Source organism: Hyperolius riggenbachi, chromosome 2, assembly GCF_040937935.1.
Source record: "Hyperolius riggenbachi isolate aHypRig1 chromosome 2, aHypRig1.pri, whole genome shotgun sequence".
Lineage (NCBI taxonomy): Eukaryota > Metazoa > Chordata > Amphibia > Anura > Hyperoliidae > Hyperolius > Hyperolius riggenbachi.
In genome coordinates, this window is record NC_090647.1 from 9,446,200 (window position 1) to 9,469,227 (window position 23,028).

The window sequence follows — 23,028 nt, forward strand, 5'->3', positions numbered from 1 at the left end:
GGTGGGGGGGGAAAACAAGAGTCAGGGAGGATATGATGTCAGCATTAGCTTGGCAAGATGGCCACTGCCTAGAATAGGATTCTCTGCTTTTCCTTTATACAATTTACAGGAATCATTACGTGGATAGCACAATACATGTGTTATGTAAGTAGAAGTAGTATTTATCTACTTATATATGTGTTTTTTATTTCTAGGTTAGCATGGGTGTCGCTTGCTCTTTAAGCAATACTGGCTGCCTGGCTGCCCTGCAGGTATATTTGGCTGCAGTATGGACTGAATCACACACCAGAAACGAGCATGCAGCTAGTCTTGTCAGATCTGAAGATGTCAGAAACACCTGATCTGCTGCATGCTTGTTCAGGGGCTGTGGCTAATAGTATTAGAGGCAGAGGATCAGCAGGACAGCCGGGCAACTGGTATTGCTTAACAGGAAATAAATATGGCAGCCTCCATATACCTCTCACTTGAGGTGTCAGTGTGACTGGATTAGCTGCATGCTGGTTCCAGGGCTGTGACAGAGACATCAGCAGGGCAGCCTCCACAGGGCTCTCACCTCGGGGTCCTCTGAAGGGAAGGGGACGGGTCCACAAGTGCTATGAGGAAAAGCAATGACAGAAGCTCCGCCCACAACCCAGAGCTAAGCGGTACCATGGAGGCTTCCGGGGCGGGACCTGGAGAGCAGCGCATGCGCAGTGCGAGGGCCGGTGTCATGTCAGCTATTGCAGCCTCTCAGATTTTGCAGCCCCGCATGCGCAGTAGGAGCCTGCGCCCCATTACATTGTGCAGCCACGTGTGAAACATCCTAAATATCTCCACTTCCGCACCACGTACACCCCCGAAATTTGCAGGGGAGGGAGGGGACCCCCACATCTAGGTCTGTGCCGAATTGCAGCCGCCGAGCCCCGCTGGTTCCCGAGACTGATTGCAGCAAACCTATCTCGGGAACTACCGGGGCTAGGGGGCTGCAATTCGACACAGAGCTGGATCTGTGGGTCCCCTCCCTCCCCTGAAAATTTCGGGAGTGTACGTGGTGCGGAAGCGGAGATATTTCAGCTAAATAATGTCTAACTTCCCACTGAGCATGCGCGATACTCAGTGAGGAAGGCTGCTTCCGGGCTGCAATATCTGACATTACACCGGAGCAGTGGGCGGGCAGTGTGGTGCCGCTGTGGGCGGGGCGGGAAGGCGGGATGACGCGGCGGAAGTGGGCGGGGCGGGGGAGGAGCGGAGGCCTGAGTGCGGTCGGGAGAGGCCGGAGGAGAGGAGGTGAGGAGGGGAGACTAATGTCATCATAATCATCCTTATCATCATCAGTGCGGCCCCCCTCCTCCATTATATACTGTATACACACCCCTCCCCCCCAACACTGCTGCCTGTGTATATATAATACATAAAGCTGCATCACCTCCTCCTATATACTGTATGTACATCATCCCCTCCCCCATCATTATATACATATACACCCCTCCCCCATTATATATTGTATATACACCCCCCCCACCCCAACACTGCCCTGCCTGACTGCCTGTATATATATATATATATATATCACCCCTTCCCCATCCTTATATATATACATGTATACACCCCTCCCCACCATATACTATATACATGACTCCCTCCAATATTATATGCATTACTTCCCATCTACTGTATATACATGGCCCCTCCCTCATCATTATATAGATATACACCCCTCCCCTATATACTTTATATACATCACCAACTTCCCCATCATATACATTACCCTCCCCATATACTATATATACACCCTACCCCATATACTGTATATACACTCTCCCCCATATGCCTTATATACACCCTGCCCTATATACTGTATATACACTCACCCGTATACTGTATATACACCCTTCCCCATATACTGTATATACACTCTCCCCCATATGCCTTATATACACTCTCCCCCATATACTGCATATGCACCCTTCCCACCATCATTATATACATATACACCTGCAGCCTGACTGGCTGTATATAATGTATAGAAGCTGCATCTACATCACCTCCCCCCCCCATATACTCCTACATATATATCTGTGCTGTATATTTAGGGCCAGGCTGGCTGCTGGCGTCCGCCTTAGCTGTTTATCCCTGGGATCCCCGGCGTCCTGCATTGCCATGGATGGAAGCGTTCATCTCAGTGCATTTATCAGCGATTCCAGGAACGCCGCAGTCAGTAGGCTATCCCAGGATGCTGCGTGTCGCTTCTACCAGCTGTTCACAGTTCGCATTGTAGCAACCGGCAGCTGTCTGATCTGACCCATAGTGTGTGTCCAAATATTCCATACTAGCTGGTGGCCCGGCGTTGCCCGGGGATGTATTTGGCTGCTGTTTTCCTAACCCTAACACACACTCAGTTATTCATTGACCTAGTTTGTGAGCTTTGGGGTCCTTGGCATCAATAATTTAAATTTCCCATTAAAATGAAACAACTCTGATTGGCTGTGGCTCCGCCCCCTTTTCTGAATTCAAACCCCAGACACCAACTGTACCAGGTTTGAGGTTTGTGCCATGAACAGTGTAAAAATGGCAGCAATTACATATTCCCCTTGAAAATCAACAGGTGAATTTTGATTGGCTGTTGTAGGCTCCATCTACTTTTGAATATTAATCCTAGTCACCCAGTGACCAACTGTGCAAAGTTTGAGAACCCTGCCATTAACGGTGTAAGAATGGCTGCAGTTTACATTTTCCCAGGGAAATTTATATTTGGCTCCACCCAGTTTTTGCAACCTTGTCACTCAATGGCCAAGTTTGTGAGCTTTCAGGTTCCTGGCATCAAAATTGTGTGAATGGAAGCAGTTTATCCAGCAAATAAATCTGATTGGCTATTTGTGGTTCCACCCCTTTAGTAAATTTGAACCCTAGTTACTTATTGACTGAGTGTTGCGGGTTTGAGGTCTCTGCCATTGGCTGTTGTAGGCTCCACCCACTTTTCTGAATATTAATCCCAGTCACCCAGTGACCAACTGTGTCAAGTTTGAAAATTCCGCCATTAAGAGTGTAAGAATAGCTGCAGTTTATATTTTCCCATGTAAAAAAAAGTAGTTGTTGGCTCCGCCCACTTTTTCTAACCTTGACATACAGTCAGGGCTCGTTCCCACTGTTGCGACGCGATTTTGGCTGCATTCCGACGCTTGTAAAAACGCATGCGGATGCGTTTCCGCATGCGTTTTTACCCGCGATTTCGCATGCGATTTCGCATGGCAGGGTGCCATGCGAAATTAACCATGACACTGCCAGGGCAAAACAAAATTGATAAAGGTGCGAAATCGCACGCGAAATCGCGGGTAAAAACGCATGTAACAAACGCATGCGTTTTTACTATTAAATACATTAGCGGCGATTCGCACGGATTCCCGACGCAGGCGAAATCGTTGGCTCTTTTGTGCGTTTTTTTACCGCTGAAAAAAACGCACCTCAACAACGCTACAGTGGAAACAGGCCCATCCACTTGCATTACATGTGCGGATCTGCATGCGTTGGACGCATGCAGATTCGCGATAGTGGGAACGAGCCCTCACTCAATTACCAAGTTTGTGAGCTTTGGGGTCCTTGGTATCAATAATTTAAATTTTCCCACTGAATTAAAACAAATAGGATTGGCTGTTTGTTTATCTGCTCCATCTCCAGAATTTGAGCCCCAGTCACCCAATGATAGACTCTACCATGTTTGAGGCATCTGCAGTGTAAAAATGGCAGCAATGTAAATATTCACCTTTAAAATCAACAGGTGAATTTTGATTGGCTTTTGTAGGCTTCACCCACTTTTCTTTTGCAGATACTGATCTTTTGTGTCTGTACAGCATCTTGCAAATATGTTTTTCTGATGTGGAGTTCAGCTCCATAGAATAGACTGTGTAGGTATGGCTCTCATACTACATGGAAGGGGGTAAAATTGGTCTGTGATCTTTCATTTTCCAAAGACTATAGTCTGATGTGTGTATGAGCCTCAAGTGACCAACTGTGCCAAGTGTGGGGAGTCTGACTTGATTACTGTGAGAATGGCAGCCTTTTACATTTTTTCCATTGACATGAATGGGTGAAAACTGATTTGCTGTTTGTAGCTCCGCCCACGTGTGCAGGGGGGCCACAAGACCCCCAGAACATATCATCCCAGGTAGTGAGGGATCTGTATACCAAGTTTCATTCAAATCGGTCAAGCCGTTTTCAAATGATCGCGGTACATACACACACGCATGCACGCAAACACATACACACACACACACACACACACATATCTGATTTTATATATATAGATATACCACTGACATATTCTGCAACACTTTACAGAGTACATAGTCATGTCACTAACTGTCTACATAGGAGCTCACAATCTAATCCTGCCATAGTCATATTTCCTACCATGTTATTATTATGTATTTATATAGCACTGATATCTTCTGCAGCACTGTACAGAGTACATAGTCATGTCACTGACTGTCCTCAGAGGAGCTCACACTCTAATCCTACCACAGTCATAGTCTAATGTCCTACCATATTATTATTATGTATTTATATTGCACTGACATCTCCTGCAGCACATTACAGAGTACATAGTCATGTCACTGACTGTCCTCAGAGGGGCTCACAATCTAATCCCTACCATAGTTATAGTGTAATGTCCTACCATATTATTATTATGTATTTATATTGCACTGACATCTGCTGCAGCACATTACAAAGTACATAGTCATGTCACTGTCTGTCCCCAGAGGAGCTCACAATCTAATCCTACCATAGTCATAGTCTAATGTCCTACCATATTATTATTATGACCTCTTCTGCAGCACATTACAGAGTACATAGTCATGTCACTGACTGTCCTCAGAGGAGCTCACAATCTAATCCTACAATAGTCATAGTCTAATGTCCTACCATATTATTATTATGTATTTATATAGCACTGACATCTTCTGCAGAACATTGCACTGACATCTTCTGCAGAACATTACAGAGTACATAGTCATGTCACTGACTGTCCTCAGAGGAGCTCACACTCTAATCCTACCATAGTCATAGTCTAATGTCCTACCATATTATTATTATGTATTTATATAGCACTGACATCTCCTGCAGTACATTACAGAGTACATAGTCATGTCACTGACTGTCCTCAGAGAAGCTCACAATCGAATCCTACCATAGTCATAGTGTAATGTCCTACCATATTATTATGTATTTATATAGCAGTGACCTCTTCTGCAGTACATTACAGAGTACATAGTCATGTCACTGACTGTCCTCAGAGGAGCTCACAATCTAATCCCTACCATAGTCATAGTGTAATGTCCTACCATATTATTATTATGTATTTATATTGCACTGACATCTCCTGCAGCACATTACAAAGTACATAGTCACTCATGTCACTGTCTGTCCCCAGAGGAGCTCACAATCTAATCCTACCATAGTCATAGTCTAATGTCCTACCATATTATTATTATGACCTCTTCTGCAGCACATTACAGAGTACATAGTCATGTCACTGACTGTCCTCAGAAGAGCTCACAATCTAATCCTACCATAGTCATAGTGTAATGTCGTACCATATTGTTATTATGTATTTATATAGCACTGACATCTTGTGCAGCACTGCACAGAGTACATAGTCATGTCACTGACTGTCCTCACAGGAGCTCACACTCTAATCCTACCATAGTCATAGTCTAATGTCCTACCATATTATTATGTATTTATATAGCACTGACATCTTCTGCAGCACTGTACAGAGTACATAGTCATGTCACTGACTGTCCTCAGAGGAGCACACAATCTAATCCTACCATAGTCATAGTCTAATGTTCAACCATATTATTATTGTGTATTTATATAGCACTGACATCTTCTGCAGCACTTTACAGAGTACATAGTCATGTCACTGACTGTCCTCAGAAGAGCTCACAATCTAATCCTACCATAGTCATAGTCTAATGCCCTACCATATTATTATTATGTATTTATATAGCACTGACATCTCCTGCAGCACATTACAGAGTACATAGTCATGTCACTGACTGTCCTCAGAGGAGCTCACATCTAATCCTACCATAGTCATAGTCTTATGTCCAAGCATATTATTATTATGTATTTATATAGCACTGACATCTCCTGCAGCACATTACAGAGTACATAGTCATGTCACTGACTGTCCTCAGAGGAGCTCACTATATAATCCTACCATAGGCATAGTATAATGCCCTACCATATTACTATTATGTATTTATATAGCACTGACATCTTCTGCAGCACATTACAGAGTGCATAGTCATGTCACTGACTGTCCTCAGAGGAGGTCACACTCTAATCCTACCATAGTCATAGTGTAATGTCCTACTATATTATTATTATGTATTTATATAGCACTGACATCTTCTGCAGCACTGTACAGAGTACATAGTCATGTCACTGACTGTCCTCAGAGGAGCTCACTATATAATCCTACCATAGGCATAGTCTAATGTCCTACCATATTACTATTATGTATTTATATAGCACTGACATCTCCTGCAGCACATTACAGAGTACATAGTCATGTCACTGACTGTCCTCAGTGGAGCTCACAATCTAATCCTACCATAGTCATAGTCTAATGTCCTACCATATTATTATTATGTATTTATATAGCACTGACATCTTCTGCAGCACATTACAGAGTACATAGTCATGTCACTGACTGTCCTCAGAGGAGCTCACACTCTAATCCCTGCCATAGTCATAATCTACTGTCCTACCATATTATTATTATGCATTTATATAGCACTGACATCTCCTGCGGCACATTACAGAGTACATAGTCATGTCACTGACTGTCCTCAGAGGAGCTCACACTCTAATCCTACCATAGGCATAGTATAATGTCCTAGCATATTATTATTATGTATTTATATAGCAGTGACATCTCCTGCAGCACATTACAGAGTACAGGCAGGCAGCCAGATCCCCAGTATTGATAGCTGGGTATGGTGTCCCCCGTATTAGCAGCAGTATTTCCTCACCTCCCAGGCTCCAGCGATGAGCAGCTCAGCCCCCTCTGCTCTGGCCGCCATCCGCGCTCGCACTGCCGTTAAGTTCCGGGTCGCAGCTTGATTGGTTGATTGCTCAAACTAATTTTCACTAGAAATTGTACCATTAGTGGCCACCTTTAAAATAAGGAGTTGTAGCCATTTTGGGTACCTGAAGTCGGAGTTGGAGGTTTCAATAAACTGAAGAGTCGGAGTTGGATGATTTTTGAACCAAATCTATAGCATTTGTAAAAGTTAGACTAAAGGTGACCACACACGATACAATAAAATGATCTAATTTTACGGCAATTCGATAAATATGATCGGATCTCCTGAAAAAATCAAAAGGTTTTTTTTTCATTCGACTGAAAAATCCGATCGGATCTCTCGGTTTTTCCAATTTTTATCGATCCAGAATGCTGACATTTTTTTCTCAATTTTTCTGAAGATTGTATGGTTTTTGCCAGTGGTAGCTTGTCAACTTTTTTTTACTCTGAAAACCCCTTTTGTTTAGCCCTCTGTAAAGTTTGACTCCTCAGATCGGTGTTCCCCTTTAATTAGATCACTTGCATGATTTATCCGCCTTTGGGCGGAATTCATATGGTATATATTGCCTATTTATCCAGCATTTGTTTTATCTGGTCTGCTGTAGATGTTGTGGGCAGAAGAAAGGCGTAATGAGCGGAAGTGAGAAGCAATGCACGAGACTGCGGTGATTGGATTCTGCAGAGGTGAATGGTGGTGGATCTCTGTCTGGATCCATCAGAGGTGAATGGTGGTGGATCTGTCTGGATCCATCAGAGGTTAATGGTGGTGGATCTGTACAGATGTGGCAAAGGTGAATGTTAGTGGATCTCTGTCTGGTTCCATCGGAGGTGAAAGGTGGTTGATCTCTGGATCCATCAGAGGTGAATAGTGGTGGATCTCTGTCTGGTTCCATCAGAGGTGAAAGGTGGTGGATCTCTGTCTGGATCCATCAGAGGTGAATAGTGGTGGATCTCTGTCTGCATCCATCAGAGATGAATGGTGTTGGATCTCTGTCTGGATCCATCAGAGGTGAATGGTGGTGGATATCTGTCTGGATCCATCAGAGATGCATGGTGGTGGATCTCTGTCTGGCTCCATCGGAGGTGAAGGGTGGTGGATCTCTGTCTGGCTCCATCGGAGGTGAAGGGTGGTGGATCTCTGCCTGGTTCCATCGGAGGTGAAGGGTGGTGGATTTCTGTCTGGATCCATCAAAAGTGAATGGTGGTGGATCTCTGTCTGGATCCATCAGAGGTGAATGTTGATGGGTCTGTACAGATGTGGCCGAGGTGAAAGGTGGTGGATCTGTCTGGATCCATCAGAGGCAAAAGGTGGTGGAACTGTGCGGATGTGGCAGAGGTGAATGGTGGTTGATGTCTGGATCCATCAAAGGTGAATCCATGTATGGCTAGCTTCAATGTCTAGTTGCCCTGTTTGGCTTGTGGTTCTGATCCGCCTTGTGTCCCCTGCAGGAGGTGAGGAGCTGCCATGAACAATAAGAATGTGGGGACAGAGGCGGTGAAAATTGAGGACATTATGGCAGAAGAAGCGGAGGTAGCTCTGAAGAGTGAACCACAGATGGACGGTAACGGTGCTGTAGTGATGGGCGACTCTATAGACTGTCTGGTGGATTATAACTTGGGAACGCAGCTCACGGTGGAGCAGGAGATACAGATCGGGGATGGCGCGCCGCCATGTTTGGACTACGACGCCAATTCCCTTCCGAAGAAAAGCGGCAAGCCGAGGAGACTATCGGGGGAGCGGAACTTTACCTGCGGACAGTGCGGTAAGAGCTTCCTGCGCAGTATGGACTTGGCCAAACACGAGAAGGCTCACACCGAGGAGAAGACGTACGCCTGTAATATCTGCGGGAAGAATTTCCGCCGCCACACCTCGCTGCTCATCCACGCCCGGATCCACACCGGGGAACGCCCCTATGAATGCACGCAGTGCGGGAAAAGCTTCGTCCAGCGGCAGCACCTCACCACCCACCAGCGCACTCACACTGGAGAGAAACCTTTCCAGTGCATCGACTGCGGCAAGGGGTTCCGCTGGAGGTCCGAGCTCCTGAAACACCAGAAGAATCACACCGACAAGGTGAGACCCCGACTTGCACAAGGTTGTGATGACATTGGGCATTAGCAGTGGAAGCTCCCTTCCCCCATCCCTATGTAGCTCAGTTTTGACGACCTTTATCGATTTGTGTGTTCACCTGACCTCCAGCCTTCCCAGTGTAGCTCAGTCCTAGCCTCCTGTCTGTGTGGTCACCTGACCTCCAGCCTTCCCAGTGTAGCTCAGTCCCAGCCTCCTGTCTGTGTGGTCACCTGACCTCCAGCCTTTCCAGTGTAGCTCAATCCCAGCCTCCTGTCTGTGTTGTCACCTGACCTCCAGCCTTTCCAGTGTAGCTCAGTCCTAGCCTCCGGTCCTGTGTGTTCACCTGACCTCCAGCCTTCCCAGTGTAGCTCAATCCCAGCCTCCTGTCTGTGTTGTCACCTGACCTCCAGCCTTCCCAGTGTAGCTCAATCCCAGCCTCCTGTCTGTGTTGTCACCTGACCTCCAGCCTTTCCAGTGTAGCTCAATCCCAGCCTCCTGTCTGTGTTGTCACCTGACCTCCAGCCTTCCCAGTGTAGCTCAGTCCCAGCCTCCTGTCCTGTGTGGTCACCTGACCTCCAGCCTTCCAGTGTAGCTCAATCCCAGCCTCCTGTCTGTGTTGTCACCTGACCTCCAGCCTTCCCAGTGTAGCTCAATCCCAGCCTCCTGTCCTGTGTGGTCACCTGACCTCCAGCTTTCCCAGTGTAGCTCAGCCCCAGCCTACTGTCTGTGTTGTCACCTGACCTCCAGCCTTTACAGTGTAGCTCAGTCCTAGCCTCCTGTCCTGTGATTTCACCTGACCTCCAGCCTTCCCAGTGTAGCTCAGTCCCAGCCTCCTGTCTGTGTTGTCACCTGACCTCCAGCCTTCCCAGTGTAGCTCAGCCCCAGCCTACTGTCTGTGTTGTCACCTGACATCCAGCCTTTACAGTGTAGCTCAGTCCTAGCCTCCTGTCCTGTGATGTCACCTGACCTCCAGCCTTTCCAGTGTAGCTCAGTCCCAGCCTCCTGTCTGTGTTGTCACCTGACCTCCAGCCTTCCCAGTGTAGCTCAGTCCTAGCCTCCTGTCTGTTTTGTCACCCGACCTCCAGCCTTTCCAGTGTAGCTCAGTCCTAGCCTCCAGTCTGTGTTGTCACCTGACCTTCAGCCTTTCCAGTGTAGCTCAGTCCTAGCCTCCTGTCTGTGTGGTCACCTGACCTCCAGCCTTCCCAGTGTAGCTCAGTCCTAGCCTCCTGTCCTGTGTGGTCACCTGACCTCCAGCCTTCCCAGTGTAGCTCAGTCCTAGCCTCCTGTCTGTGTGGTCACCTGACCTCCAGCCTTCCCAGTGTAGCCCAGCCCCAGCCTCCTGCCTGTGTTGTCACCTGACCTCCAGCCTTTCTAGTGTAGCTCAGTCCTAGCCTCCTGTCTGTGCTGTCACCTGACCTCCAGCCTTTCCAGTGTAGCTCAGTCCTAGCCTCCTGTCTGTGTTGTCACCTTACCTCCAGCCTTCCCAGTGTAGCTCAGTCCTAGCCTCCTGTCTGTGTTGTCACCTGACCTCCAGCCTTTCCAGTGTAGCTTCCAGTGTAGCTCAGTCCTAGCCTCCAGTCTGTGTTGTCACCTGACCTCCAGCCTTTCCAGTGTAGCTCAGTCCCAGCCTCCTGTCTGTGTTGTCACCTGACTTCCAGCCTTCCCAGTGTAGCTCAGTCCCAGCCTCCTGTCTGTTTTGTCACCTGACCTCCAGCCTTCCCAGTGTAGCTCAGTCCTAGCTTCCTGTCTGTGTTGTCACCTGACCTCCAGCCTTCCCAGTGTAGCTCAGTCCTATCCTCCTGTCTGTGTTGTCACCTGACCTCCAGCCTTCCCAGTGTAGCTCAGTCCTAGCCTCCTGTCTGTGTTGTCACCTGACCTCAAGCCTTTCCATTGTAGCTCAGTTCTTGCCTCCTGTCTGTGTTGTCACCTGACCTCCAGCCTTTCCAGTGTAGCTCAGTCCTAGCCTCCTTTCCTGTGTGGTCACCTGACCTCCAGCCTTTCCAGTGTAGCTCAGTCCTAGCCTCCTGTCTGTGTTGTCACCTGACCTCCAGCCTTTCCAGTGTAGCTCAGTCCTAGCCTCCTGTCTGTGTTGTCACCTGACCTCCAGCCTTCCCAGTGTAGCTCAGTCCTAGCCTCCTGTCTGTGTTGTCACCTGACCTCCAGCCTTCCCAGTGTAGCTCAGTCCTAGCCTCCTGTCTGTGTTGTCACCTGACCTCCAGCCTTTCCAGTGTAGCTCAGCCCCAGCCTCCTGTCTGTGTGGTCACCTGACCTCCAGCCTTCCCAGTGTAGCTCAGTCCCAGCCTCCTGTCTGTGTTGTCACCTGACCTCCAGCCTTCCCAGTGTAGCTCAGTCCTAGCCTCCTGTCTGTGTTGTCACCTGACCTCCAGCCTTTCCAGTGTAGCTCAGCCCCAGCCTCCTGTCTGTGTTGTCACCTGACCTCCAGCCTTCCCAGTGTAGCTCAGTCCCAGCCTCCTGTCTGTGTTGTCACCTGACCTCCTGCCTTCCCAGTGTAGCTCAGTCCTAGCCTCCTGTCTGTGTTGTCACCTGACCTCCAGCCTTTCCAGTGTAGCTCAGTCCTAGCCTCCTGTCTGTGTGGTCACCTGACCTCCAGCCTTCCCAGTGTAGCTCAGTCCCAGCCTCCTGTCCTTTGTGGTCACCTGGCCTCCAGCCTTTCCAGTGTAGCTCAGTCCTAGCCTCCTGTCTGTGTTGTCACCTGACCTCCAGCCTTTCCAGTGTAGCTCAGCCCCAGCCTCCTGTCTGTGTTGTCACCTGACCTCCAGCCTTCCCAGTGTAGCTCAGTCCTAGCCTCCTGTCTGTGCTGTCACCTGACCTCCAGCCTTTCCAGTGTAGCTCAGTCCTAGCCTCCTGTCTGTGTTGTCACCTTACCTCCAGCCTTCCCAGTGTAGCTCAGTCCTAGCCTCCTGTCTGTGTTGTCACCTGACCTCCAGCCTTTCCAGTGTAGCTTCCAGTGTAGCTCAGTCCTAGCCTCCAGTCTGTGTTGTCACCTGACCTCCAGCCTTTCCAGTGTAGCTCAGTCCCAGCCTCCTGTCTGTGTTGTCACCTGACTTCCAGCCTTCCCAGTGTAGCTCAGTCCCAGCCTCCTGTCTGTTTTGTCACCTGACCTCCAGCCTTCCCAGTGTAGCTCAGTCCTAGCTTCCTGTCTGTGTTGTCACCTGACCTCCAGCCTTCCCAGTGTAGCTCAGTCCTATCCTCCTGTCTGTGTTGTCACCTGACCTCCAGCCTTCCCAGTGTAGCTCAGTCCTAGCCTCCTGTCTGTGTTGTCACCTGACCTCAAGCCTTTCCATTGTAGCTCAGTTCTTGCCTCCTGTCTGTGTTGTCACCTGACCTCCAGCCTTTCCAGTGTAGCTCAGTCCTAGCCTCCTTTCCTGTGTGGTCACCTGACCTCCAGCCTTTCCAGTGTAGCTCAGTCCTAGCCTCCTGTCTGTGTTGTCACCTGACCTCCAGCCTTTCCAGTGTAGCTCAGTCCTAGCCTCCTGTCTGTGTTGTCACCTGACCTCCAGCCTTCCCAGTGTAGCTCAGTCCTAGCCTCCTGTCTGTGTTGTCACCTGACCTCCAGCCTTCCCAGTGTAGCTCAGTCCTAGCCTCCTGTCTGTGTTGTCACCTGACCTCCAGCCTTTCCAGTGTAGCTCAGCCCCAGCCTCCTGTCTGTGTGGTCACCTGACCTCCAGCCTTCCCAGTGTAGCTCAGTCCCAGCCTCCTGTCTGTGTTGTCACCTGACCTCCAGCCTTCCCAGTGTAGCTCAGTCCTAGCCTCCTGTCTGTGTTGTCACCTGACCTCCAGCCTTTCCAGTGTAGCTCAGCCCCAGCCTCCTGTCTGTGTTGTCACCTGACCTCCAGCCTTCCCAGTGTAGCTCAGTCCCAGCCTCCTGTCTGTGTTGTCACCTGACCTCCTGCCTTCCCAGTGTAGCTCAGTCCTAGCCTCCTGTCTGTGTTGTCACCTGACCTCCAGCCTTTCCAGTGTAGCTCAGTCCTAGCCTCCTGTCTGTGTGGTCACCTGACCTCCAGCCTTCCCAGTGTAGCTCAGTCCCAGCCTCCTGTCCTTTGTGGTCACCTGGCCTCCAGCCTTTCCAGTGTAGCTCAGTCCTAGCCTCCTGTCTGTGTGGTCACCTGACCTCCAGCCTTTCCAGTGTAGCTCAGTCCCAACCTCCTGTCTGTGTTGTCGCCTGACCTCCAGCCTTTCCAGTGTAGCTCAGTCCTAGCCTCCTGTCTGTGTTGTCACCTGACCTCCAGCCTTCCCAGTGTAGCTCAGGCCTATCCTCCTGTCTGTGTTGTCACCTGACCTCCAGCCTTCCCAGTGTAGCTCAGTCCTAGCCTCCTGTCTGTGTTGTCACCTGACCTCAAGCCTTTCCATTGTAGCTCAGTCCTAGCCTCCTGTCTGTGTTGTCACCTGACCTCCAGCCTTCCCAGTGTAGCTCAGTCCTAGCCTCCTGTCTGTGTTGTCACCTGACCTCCAGCCTTCCCAGTGTAGCTCAGTCCTAGCCTCCTGTCTGTGTTGTCACCTGACCTCCAGCCTTCCCAGTGTAGCTCAGTCCCAGCCTCCTGTCTGTGTTGTCACCTGACCTCCAGCCTTCCCAGTGTAGCTCAGTCCTAGCCTCCTGTCTGTGTTGTCACCTGACCTCCAGCCTTCCCAGTGTAGCTCAGTCCCAGCCTCCTGTCCTTTGTGGTCACCTGGCCTCCAGCCTTTCCAGTGTAGCTCAGTCCTAGCCTCCTGTCTGTGTGGTCACCTGACCTCCAGCCTTTCCAGTGTAGCTCAGTCCCAGCCTCCTGTCTGTGTTGTCACCTGACCTCCAGCCTTCCCAGTGTAGCTCAGTCCTAGCCTCCTGTCTGTGTGGTCACCTGACCTCCAGCCTTCCCAGTGTAGCTCAATCCCAGCCTCCTGTCTGTGTTGTCACCTGACCTCCAGCCTTTCCAGTGTAGCTCAGTCCCAGCCTCCTGTCTGTGTTGTCACCTGACCTCCAGCCTTCCCAGTGTAGCTCAGTCCTATCCTCCTGTCTGTGTTGTCACCTGACCTCCAGCCTTCCCAGTGTAGCTCAGCCCTAGTCTCCTGTCTGTGTTGTCACCTGACCTCCAGCCTATCCAGTGTAGCTCAGTCCCAGCCTCCTGTCCTATGTGGTCACCTGACCTCCAGCCTTCCCAGTGTAGCTCAGTCCTAGTCTCCTGTCTGTGTTGTCACCTGACCTCCAGCCTTTCCAGTGTAGCTCAGTCCTAGCTTCCTGTCTGTGTGGTCACCTGACCTCCAGCCTTTCCAGTGTAGCTCAGTCCCAGCCTCCTGTCTGTGTTGTCACCTGACCTCCAGCCTTCCCAGTGTAGCTCAGCCCCAGCCTCCTGTCCTTTGTGGTCACCTGACCTCCAGCCTTTCCAGTGTAGCTCAGTCCCAGCCTCCTGTCCTATGTGGTCACCTGACCTCCAGCCTTCCCAGTGTAGCTCAGTCCTAGTCTCCTGTCTGTGTTGTCACCTGACCTCCAGCCTTTCCAGTGTAGCTCAGTCCCAGCCTCCTGTCCTATGTGGTCACCCGACCTCCAGCCTTCCCAGTGTAGCTCAGTCCTAGCCTCCTGTCTGTGTTGTCTCCTGACCTCCAGCCTTTCCAGTGTAGCTCAGTCCCAGCCTCCTGTCCTGTGTGGTCACCTGACCTCCAGCCTTTCCAGACTCTGTCAAAGTCTTAGGGCTGGAACCCACAGGAGCGCTTTTGGCAGCGTTTTGGCAGAGCTGCGATACGCTAGCAGTTTGCCAAAACGCTGGGCTAATGTTAATGGATGGGGCAACTTCCACAGGAGCGATTGCGTTTCTCAGAAACGCAAACGCAGGACCTGCAGCATTTTGGGAGCGTTAGCGCTTCAATGTAAAGTATTGAACCGCTAGCGGAAACGCTCAGCAAAACCTAAACTGAGCGGTTTTGCTAGCGTTTTGCGGTTCAGCACACTGTAACAAAATGAAAAATAATTCACAGGACCAATCAGGATAAAAACGCAAAACGCTACGCACCCGCTGGGCAAAAAAAATACAATGTTGCAAAACACAACCCAAAACGCGCATGAATCCGCTTGCAAACCGCTCAGGCAAAACGCTAGCGGTTGCGTTTTGCGTTTGCGTTTTTCAGTGGGTTCCAGGCCTTACAGTCTGAAGGGTGGGGGAGGGACAAATAAGGCAGGGCTGTGGAAAATGTGCTTGTCTGGGAGAGTTAATGTGTGGTAGATGTGGGGTAGGCCATTTTTAAAAAATGTGTTTTTAGGGCTTGCTTGAAGGTGTTGTAGGAAGGAGCTAGTCTGGGGGGGAGGGGGGATAATTCCATAGGGTGGGAGCAGCTCTTGAGAAGTCCTGTAGGCATGCATGGGAGTGAAAAATGCGTGGGGAGGTCAGGCGGAGATCATTGGAGGACTGGAGGGGGTGGGCAGGTATATATCTGTGGACGAGCTCAGAGATGTAGGTTGGGCGGGTCTTCTGCACAGATTTGTAGGCCAGGCACAAAAGCCTGAATCAGAGAGGGAGCCAATGTAGGGCTTCGTAGAGGGGAGAGGTGGAAGCAGAGCGGTGGGAAAGATGGATGAGTCTAGCTGCTGCATTCATGACTGATTGAAGGGGTGCAATGTGTTCCAAGGGGATCCAGATAGTAGGGCATTGCAGTAGTCAAGGCGGGAGATGATGAGGGCATGGATGAGAAGCTTAGTAGTGTCTGGGGTCAAAAAGGGGAAGATTTTGGAGATGTTGCGAAGGTGGAAGTTGCAGGTTCTGGTGACATTTTGGATGTGTTGGCTGAAGGAGAGGGCAAAGTCTAGGGTGACGACCAGGCAGCGGGTCTGGGAGGTAGGGCGGATGGTAGTGCTATTGATAGTGACGTGAATATCGGAGGGGTGGTGCAGAGCGGGGCAGGAAAATAAGAAGCTCAATTATGCAAGTTAAGCTTCAGGAACCTAGCTGACATCCAGGAGGAGATGGTTGAGAGGCAGGAGGAGACCTTGTCCATGGTGGATGGGGAGAGATCGAGGGTGAGGAGATATATCTGGGTATCATCGTTATCATGTGTGGTATTTGAAGCCCAGTGAATAGATGACTTTGCCAATGGAGGAGGTGTAAATTGAGAACAATAGAGGGCCCAGAACAGAGCCCTGGGGGACTCCCAACTCAGAGGGGGGTGAAAGTAGATGAGGAACCATTGGAAGAGGTTTCAGGTGACGCGTGTGCTGGTGTCAGGTGACGTGTGTGCTGGTGTCAGGTGACGTGTGTGCTGGTGTCAGGTGACGTGTGTGCTGGTGTCAGGTGACGTGTGTGCCGGTGTCAGGTGACGTGTGTGCCGGTGTCAGGTGACGTGTGTGCCGGTGTCAGGTGACGTGTGTGCCGGTGTCAGGTGACGTGTGTGCCGGTGTCAGGTGACGTGTGTGCCGGTGTCAGGTGACGTGTGTGCCGGTGTCAGGTGACATGTGTGCTGGTGTCATGTGACTAGGCCGCTGGTTTGTGTTGCAGGCCGCGGTGGGCTTCGATGAGCTGGCCGCCTCATTCTCTAAGGAGGAATGGATGGAGCTGGAGGAGTGGCAGAAGGAGCTGTACAGGAACGTCATGAAGGAGACCTCGCAGACTCTCATCTCTCTGGGTAAGAAACTGGCTGCATGCTGGTTCCAGGTGTGACCTCACTGGCTGCAGATTCTAGCATTGTATTGTACAGCCCGGGGGAGTATGGCCCTGGGGGGAGGGGAATGTGGCCCCTGTTGGGATATGCGGCGGGTATTTATCAGTGTTCCGTGTCTTGCAGGTGAGGGGGGGTGTGGCCCCTGGGGGGAGGGAGGTTGTGGCCCCTGGGGGATATGCGGCAGGCAGTTAGCAGATGCTCTGTTCTATGTCTTGCAGGTGAGGGTCTGGTAGAGAAGGCCATTGGAGAGAAGATATCGGAAGAGGCGGTAGCGGCCTCCACCCTGGCTGCAGATTGTGCCGGTACCTTACCGCTGTGTCCAGAGGGGGCGGTGGCGTGCAGTAACCCCCTGAGCGGAGGGGAAGGCCCGCAGGCTCAGTCACTGGACATCGCTGAGGAAAAGGCCGCAGTTTTCACGGACGGCGTAGATAAAGTTCGCTTGAAGTTCCAGGAGCAGCCCAGTAGCAGCAGCTCAGATCGGCCCCACGCCTGTGCGGAGTGCAACAAAGTCTTCTACAACAAGCGGACGCTGAAGGCGCACCTGCAGGGCCACCTGGGGGAGCGATCCTACATCTGCAACGTGTGCGGGAAGTGTTTCCGGAGACACACCTCTCTGCTCATCCACGAGCGGATCCACACCGGGGAGCGGCCGTACCAGTGCGCCCAGTGCGGCAAGAGCTTCGTCCAGCGCCAACACCTCAGCACCCACCAAAAAACGCACACCGGAGAGAGACCCTTCCAGTGCACCGACTGCGGCAAGGGCTTCCGATGGCGATCCGAGCTGCTGAAACACCAGAAGAACCACCAGGAGGAGGTGGGTGGCAGCCTGGAGACAGCGGCAGTATGTGGGAATGTTATGGTGCTGTATAGAGGTTGCTGGAGGTTAGAAGAGCATGTTCTATGACAGGTCCTCTTTATATTGTCAGTGCAGTGGCTGAGCCCCCAGCAGCGGCGTGTGTGCACCCCCCCAGTCTCTCCGCTTTGTAAAGGAATTGAGTAACAGTGCATAGAAAAGTAGGGCTGTGAAGTCGGTGCAGAAAAACATTCCACTCCGACTTCTCGACTCCGACTCCTCTAATTTGCATATAACAGTTTTGTTGATTGAAGTCTGTAACATAAAAGGCATTTCATCGCTGCCAAAGCTTAGGAATGTTAAAGCTACCGTATTTTACACATTATAAGGCCTCTTGCACAATACATACCATTCTGATTTCTTTATACGATACGATTTTTGATTCTGATTAAAAAAAAAAAGTAGCAGCATGCAATACTTTTTTTTTTTATCGGAATCAAACATCAGATCATATAAAAAATCGGAATTGCATGTAGTGTGCTAGAGGCCTTAGACACTTTTGCATCTTATATGGCGAACGCAGGGAATCCCTGACTTATGAACGCTGCCGATATGAACCGCTGCCATGTCGGGGGGTCCCTTCTGTCCTCCCCGGCTCCCCCTGTGTGGTCCGGTCCATTCTTGTGTCTCTGCTCCCCCCTCGGTGTGATTGGTAGTAGATTTTATCTTTTTTTTTTTTTTTTTTGCCCTCTAATCCTAGGTATTTTATTCCAGAACGTCTTATATGCCGGCAAATACGGTATACTAAAAAGGCATCTGCCTTTGGGAACAAAAAGCTCCTGACCAGGAAGCCGACACTCTACCCTGTCAGCCATTTCGGCCTGGCATTGCCAACATGAATGCCCAGCATGCTGTCTGTATTGAAAGATTCACTGGAGCCCCTGTCTCCTCGACTCCACAGCACTGTACAAAAGGGCAGATATTTCTCTGCTCGTCACATAAACACGAGATCCCTTCAAGGACAGGACATTTGTTTGTAGATAGACCTCTCTTTGTAGGCCAGGGTCCACCTACGTGCAGAAAGATGTGTGTGTGTGTGTGTGTGTGTAGTGTGTACACATCTTTCCATGTGAAGAAATATAGAGATCTTGTGTGTATGTATATAGTGTGTGTGTACAGTGTGTGTGTGTGTATATACAGTGTGTCTGTGTTCAGTGTGTGTGTGTACTGTGTGTGTGTACAGTGTGTGTTTGTGTGTGTGTGTACAGTGTGTGTTTGTGTGTGTGTGTACAGTGTGTGTGTACAATGTGTGTGTGTACTGTGTGTGTACAGTGTGTGTGTGTACAGTGTGTGTGTGTACAGTGTGTGTGTGTGTACAGTGTGTGTGTGTGTGTACAGTGTGTGTGTGTGTGAGCAGTGTGTGTGTACAGTGTGTGTGTGTACAGTGTGTGTGTACAGTGTGTGTGTGTGTGTGTGTGTGTGTGTGTACATTGTGTGTGTACATTGTGTGTGTACAGTGTGTGTGTACAGTGTGTGTGTACAGTGTGTGTGTGTGTGTGTACAGTGTGTGTACAGTGTGTGTGTGTGTGAGCAGTGTGTGTGTACAGTGTGTGTGTGTGTGTGTGTGTGAGCAGTGTGTGTGTACAGTGTGTGTGTGTACAGTGTGTGTGTGTACAGTGTGTGTGTGTACAGTGTGTGTGTGTGAGCAGTGTGTGTGTGTTTGTGAGCAGTGTACAGTGTGTGTGTGTACAGTGTGTGTGTGTGTGTGTGTGTGTGTGTGTGTGAGCAGTGTGTGTGTACAGTGTGTGTGTGTGTGTATACAGTGTGTGTGTGTGTGTGTGTGTGTGTGTGTGTGTGTGTGTGTGTGTGTGTGTGTGTGTGTGAGAGAGCAGTGTGTGTGTGTGTGTGTGTGTGTGTGTGTGTGTGTGTGTGTGTGTGTGTGTGTGTGAGAAGTGTGTGTGTGTGAGAAGTGTGTGTGTGTGTGTGTACAGTGTGTGTGTGTGAGCAGTGTGTGTACAGTGTGTGTGCAGTGTGTGTGTGTGTGTGTGTGTGTGAGCAGTGTGTGTGTGTGTGTGAGCAGTGTGTGTACAGTGTGCGTGTGTGTGTGTACAGTGTGTGTGAGCAGTGTGTGTACAGTGTGTGTGTGTGTGTACAGTGTGTGTGTGTGAGCAGTGTGTGTACAGTGTGTGTGTGTGTGTGTGTGTGTGTGTGTGTACAGTGTGTGTGTGTGTGTGTGAGCAGTGTGTGTACAGTGTGTGTGTGTGTGTGTGTGTGTGTGTGTGTGTGTGTGTGTGTGAGCAGTGTGTGTACAGTGTGTGTGTGTGTGTGTGTGTGTGTGTGTGTGAGCAGTGTGTGTACAGTGTGTGTGTGTGTGTGTGTGTACAGTGTATGTGTGTACAGTGTGTGTGTGTGTGAGCAGTGTGTGTACAGTGTGTGTGTAAGCAGTGTGTGTACAGTGTGTGTGTGTACAGTGTGTGTGTGTGTGTGTGTGTACAGTGTGTGTGTGTGTACAGTGTGTGTGTACAGTGTGTGTGTACAGTGTGTGTGTGTACAGTGTGTGTGTGTGAGCAGTGTGTGTACAGTGTGTGTGTGTGTGTGTGTGTGTGTGTGTGTACAGTGTGTGTAAGCAGTGTGTGTACAGTGTGTGTGTGTGTGTACAGTATGTGTGTGTATACAGTGTGTACGTGTACAGTGTTGGTGGACACGTCTTTGCTCAGGAACAGATCTGGCCACAGGCTAGGTGTCAGAGCTGCAAGTGATTGGCTGATCCCCACCTTATCCTGCGCTCAGTGTCTGCGTTATCCTTTCAGGCCGCTGATGCTCCAGTGAAGGAAGAGCGAGGAGACGGTGAGAGCCGTGAGAAGGAAGGAAACTCTGAGAAGACCGGTACGTCTTCATATACCTTACTGGGGAGGCCGGCAATACTGGTATGAGGTTATGGATCCCATGTGCCATCTGAGGAGGAGCTTATAGATCTCAGGGTAGGAGGAGCTTATAGAGCAGGAGCAAATCTCTGGGTAGGAGGAGCTTATAGAGCAGGAGCAGATATCTTTGGAGGAGGAGCTCATAGAGCAGAAGCAGATCTCTGGAGAGAGGGAGCTTATAGATCTGGGGAGGAGGAGCTTATAGAGCAGCAACAGATCTCTGGGGAGGAGGAGCTTATAGAGCAGAAGCAGATCTCTAGGAAGAAGGAGCTTATAGATCTCCAGGGAGGATGCGCTTATAGAGCAGGAGCTGATCTCTGGGGGGGAGGAGCTAATAGTGCAGGAGCAGATATCAAGGGAGGAGGAGCTTATAGAGCAGGAGCAGATCTCTGTGTAGGAGGAGTTTATAGATGTCCAGGAGGAAGAGCTCATATACTTTACCGGGGAGGCCGGTAACACTGGTATGAGGTTATGGATCCCATGTCCCATCTGGGAAGGAGGAGCTTATAGATATCAGGGTAGGAGGAGCTTATAGAGCAGGAGCAAATCTCTGGGTAGGAGGAGCTTATAGAGCAGGAGCGGATATATTTGGAGGAGGAGCTCATAGAGCAGAAGCAGATCTCTGGAGAGAGGGAGCTTATAGATCTGGGGAGGAGGAGCTTTTAGTGCAGGAGCAGATATCTAGGGAGGAGGAGCTTATAGATCTCTGTGGAGGAGGAGCTTGTAGATCTCCTGGGAGGAAGAGCTCCTAGAGCAGGATCTGGTCTCTGAGGAGGAGAAGGGTTTAGAGGAGGAGCAGATCTCTGAGGAGGAGGAGCTAAAGTACATACAGACACTAGATGTTCATTGATCGTTAGTGACAATCATTTGCGATCTAGCATCCGGCATCGCTCAGTGATCATTGCTCCAGTGCTGTCTGCTTACCTGATGCGGGTGATTGCTGTGTATTCACAATAGTGGAGACCTCTGTATACCCGGCTCTTCTCCAGTCAGGACACCCCCTCCACTAATGGTATAATCCAGTGATGGCTAACCTTGGCACTCCAGCTGTGTCAAAACTACAAATCCCATCATGCCTCTGCCTCCCCGAGATATGCTTAGAGCCGTCAGAGTATTGCAATGCCTCATGGGACTTGTAGTTCCACCACAGCTGGAGTGCCAAGGTTAGCCATCACTGGTATAATCTATAGAGGTGATGGTTCTGCAGCCTCTTCCTGGTGACACCCAGTGACTGACTTCCTGTGTCACATCTTCTAGGTGTCACCAGACCATATTGCTCTAACATCTGTGACAGGACTAGAGCCATACATGACAATCATAAACAGTACTTTACAAATATACTACTAAACCTCGTTCAGGGGTTGGGGATCCTCAAAGAGGACCTGTCAGCCATACTATCTCCGGAAACAATCACATATATATTAGATAAATACTTGCGCTACTTACATAACATGTATTGCACTGTCCACGGTTTGATTTTAGTGATTTTTCTACAGTAAAAAAAGAGAAAAATCCTTCTTAGCATTTCCCATTTTAAGTGTGGCAATTTTGAAGCCAATCCTGATGTCATTTCCTCCCTTATTCCCCTCTGCCTGATTTGCTCGCCCTCCACTATAGAAAGCGCATTGTCTCAGCATGAGAAATATTGGTCATTCAGAGAGGAACAGAGGTGTGAGGGGGGAAAACAGGAGGGAAAGAGGCTGCAGCCAATCAGGCTGCATTAGTTATGTCTGAGGGGAAGTAGAGAAGCAAAAAAAGACAACCCAGCATGCCCTGCAACTTCCCTTTTGTGTACCAAATTTTGTGTGTTCCAAATAAGAGTCAGGTAAACTGGGGAATGATCATTTATCAACAAGAAAAGTAATAGTGATTATAACTTGTAGATTGCCTGGTCAGCATCCTTATTACTTGTTTACCAGATAGAAATAAAGAATTGATTTTTGATTTTATGCCCGACAGTTACACTTTAAACTGAGAGGGATATGGAGGCTGCCATATTGATTTCATTTTTTTACAATGCACATAGTCTGGCTGTCCTGCTGAGCTTCTACTTTATATACTTTTAGCCACAGCCCCTGAACAAGCATGCACATCAGGTGACTGAAGTGTGGCTGGATTAGTTCCATGCTTGTTTCTGGTGTTATTCAGATACTACTGCAGAGAAATAGACCAGCAGGGCTGCCGGGCAACTGGTATTTAGAGATGTGGCGAACATCTCTAAATCCATGGGCCTCTTACTACTTCCGGGTCGCAATGACCCGGAGTAGTACGCCTGCGCTGACCGGCGGAGCGCGTCCTAGATCGCGCTCCTGTTGCCGGGCACTCTCTGCGCATGTGCGTGATGTCATGAGTGACGTCACGCTCATGCGCAGAGAGTGCCCGGCAACAGGAGCGCGATCTAGGACACGCTCCGCCGGGCAGTGCAGGCGTACTACTCCGGGTCATTGCGACCCGGAAGTAGTAAGAGGCCCAGAGAGGTTCGCCAGGCGAACTGGTCGGCCCATCACTACTGGTATTGTTTAACAGG

The 23,028-nt window shown here is 49.8% G+C and overlaps 1 protein-coding gene across 2 annotated transcripts in view; it reads left to right on the plus strand.

The window, feature by feature from the left end:
• The first annotated feature begins 1,211 nt into the window (after positions 1-1,211).
• The window catches only part of LOC137545348 (zinc finger protein 585A-like), a 60,222-nt gene continuing 38,405 nt past the window's right edge, over positions 1,212-23,028 (plus strand). For both annotated transcript variants that reach the window (XM_068266475.1, XM_068266476.1), the window contains exons 1-5: positions 1,212-1,266; positions 8,522-9,146; positions 16,622-16,748; positions 17,003-17,598; positions 20,388-20,463. In XM_068266475.1, the coding sequence (XP_068122576.1) occupies positions 8,538-9,146; positions 16,622-16,748; positions 17,003-17,598; positions 20,388-20,463 (1,408 nt within the window). In that variant the 5' untranslated portion in view covers positions 1,212-1,266; positions 8,522-8,537. The remainder of the gene's footprint in view (positions 1,267-8,521; positions 9,147-16,621; positions 16,749-17,002; positions 17,599-20,387; positions 20,464-23,028) is intronic.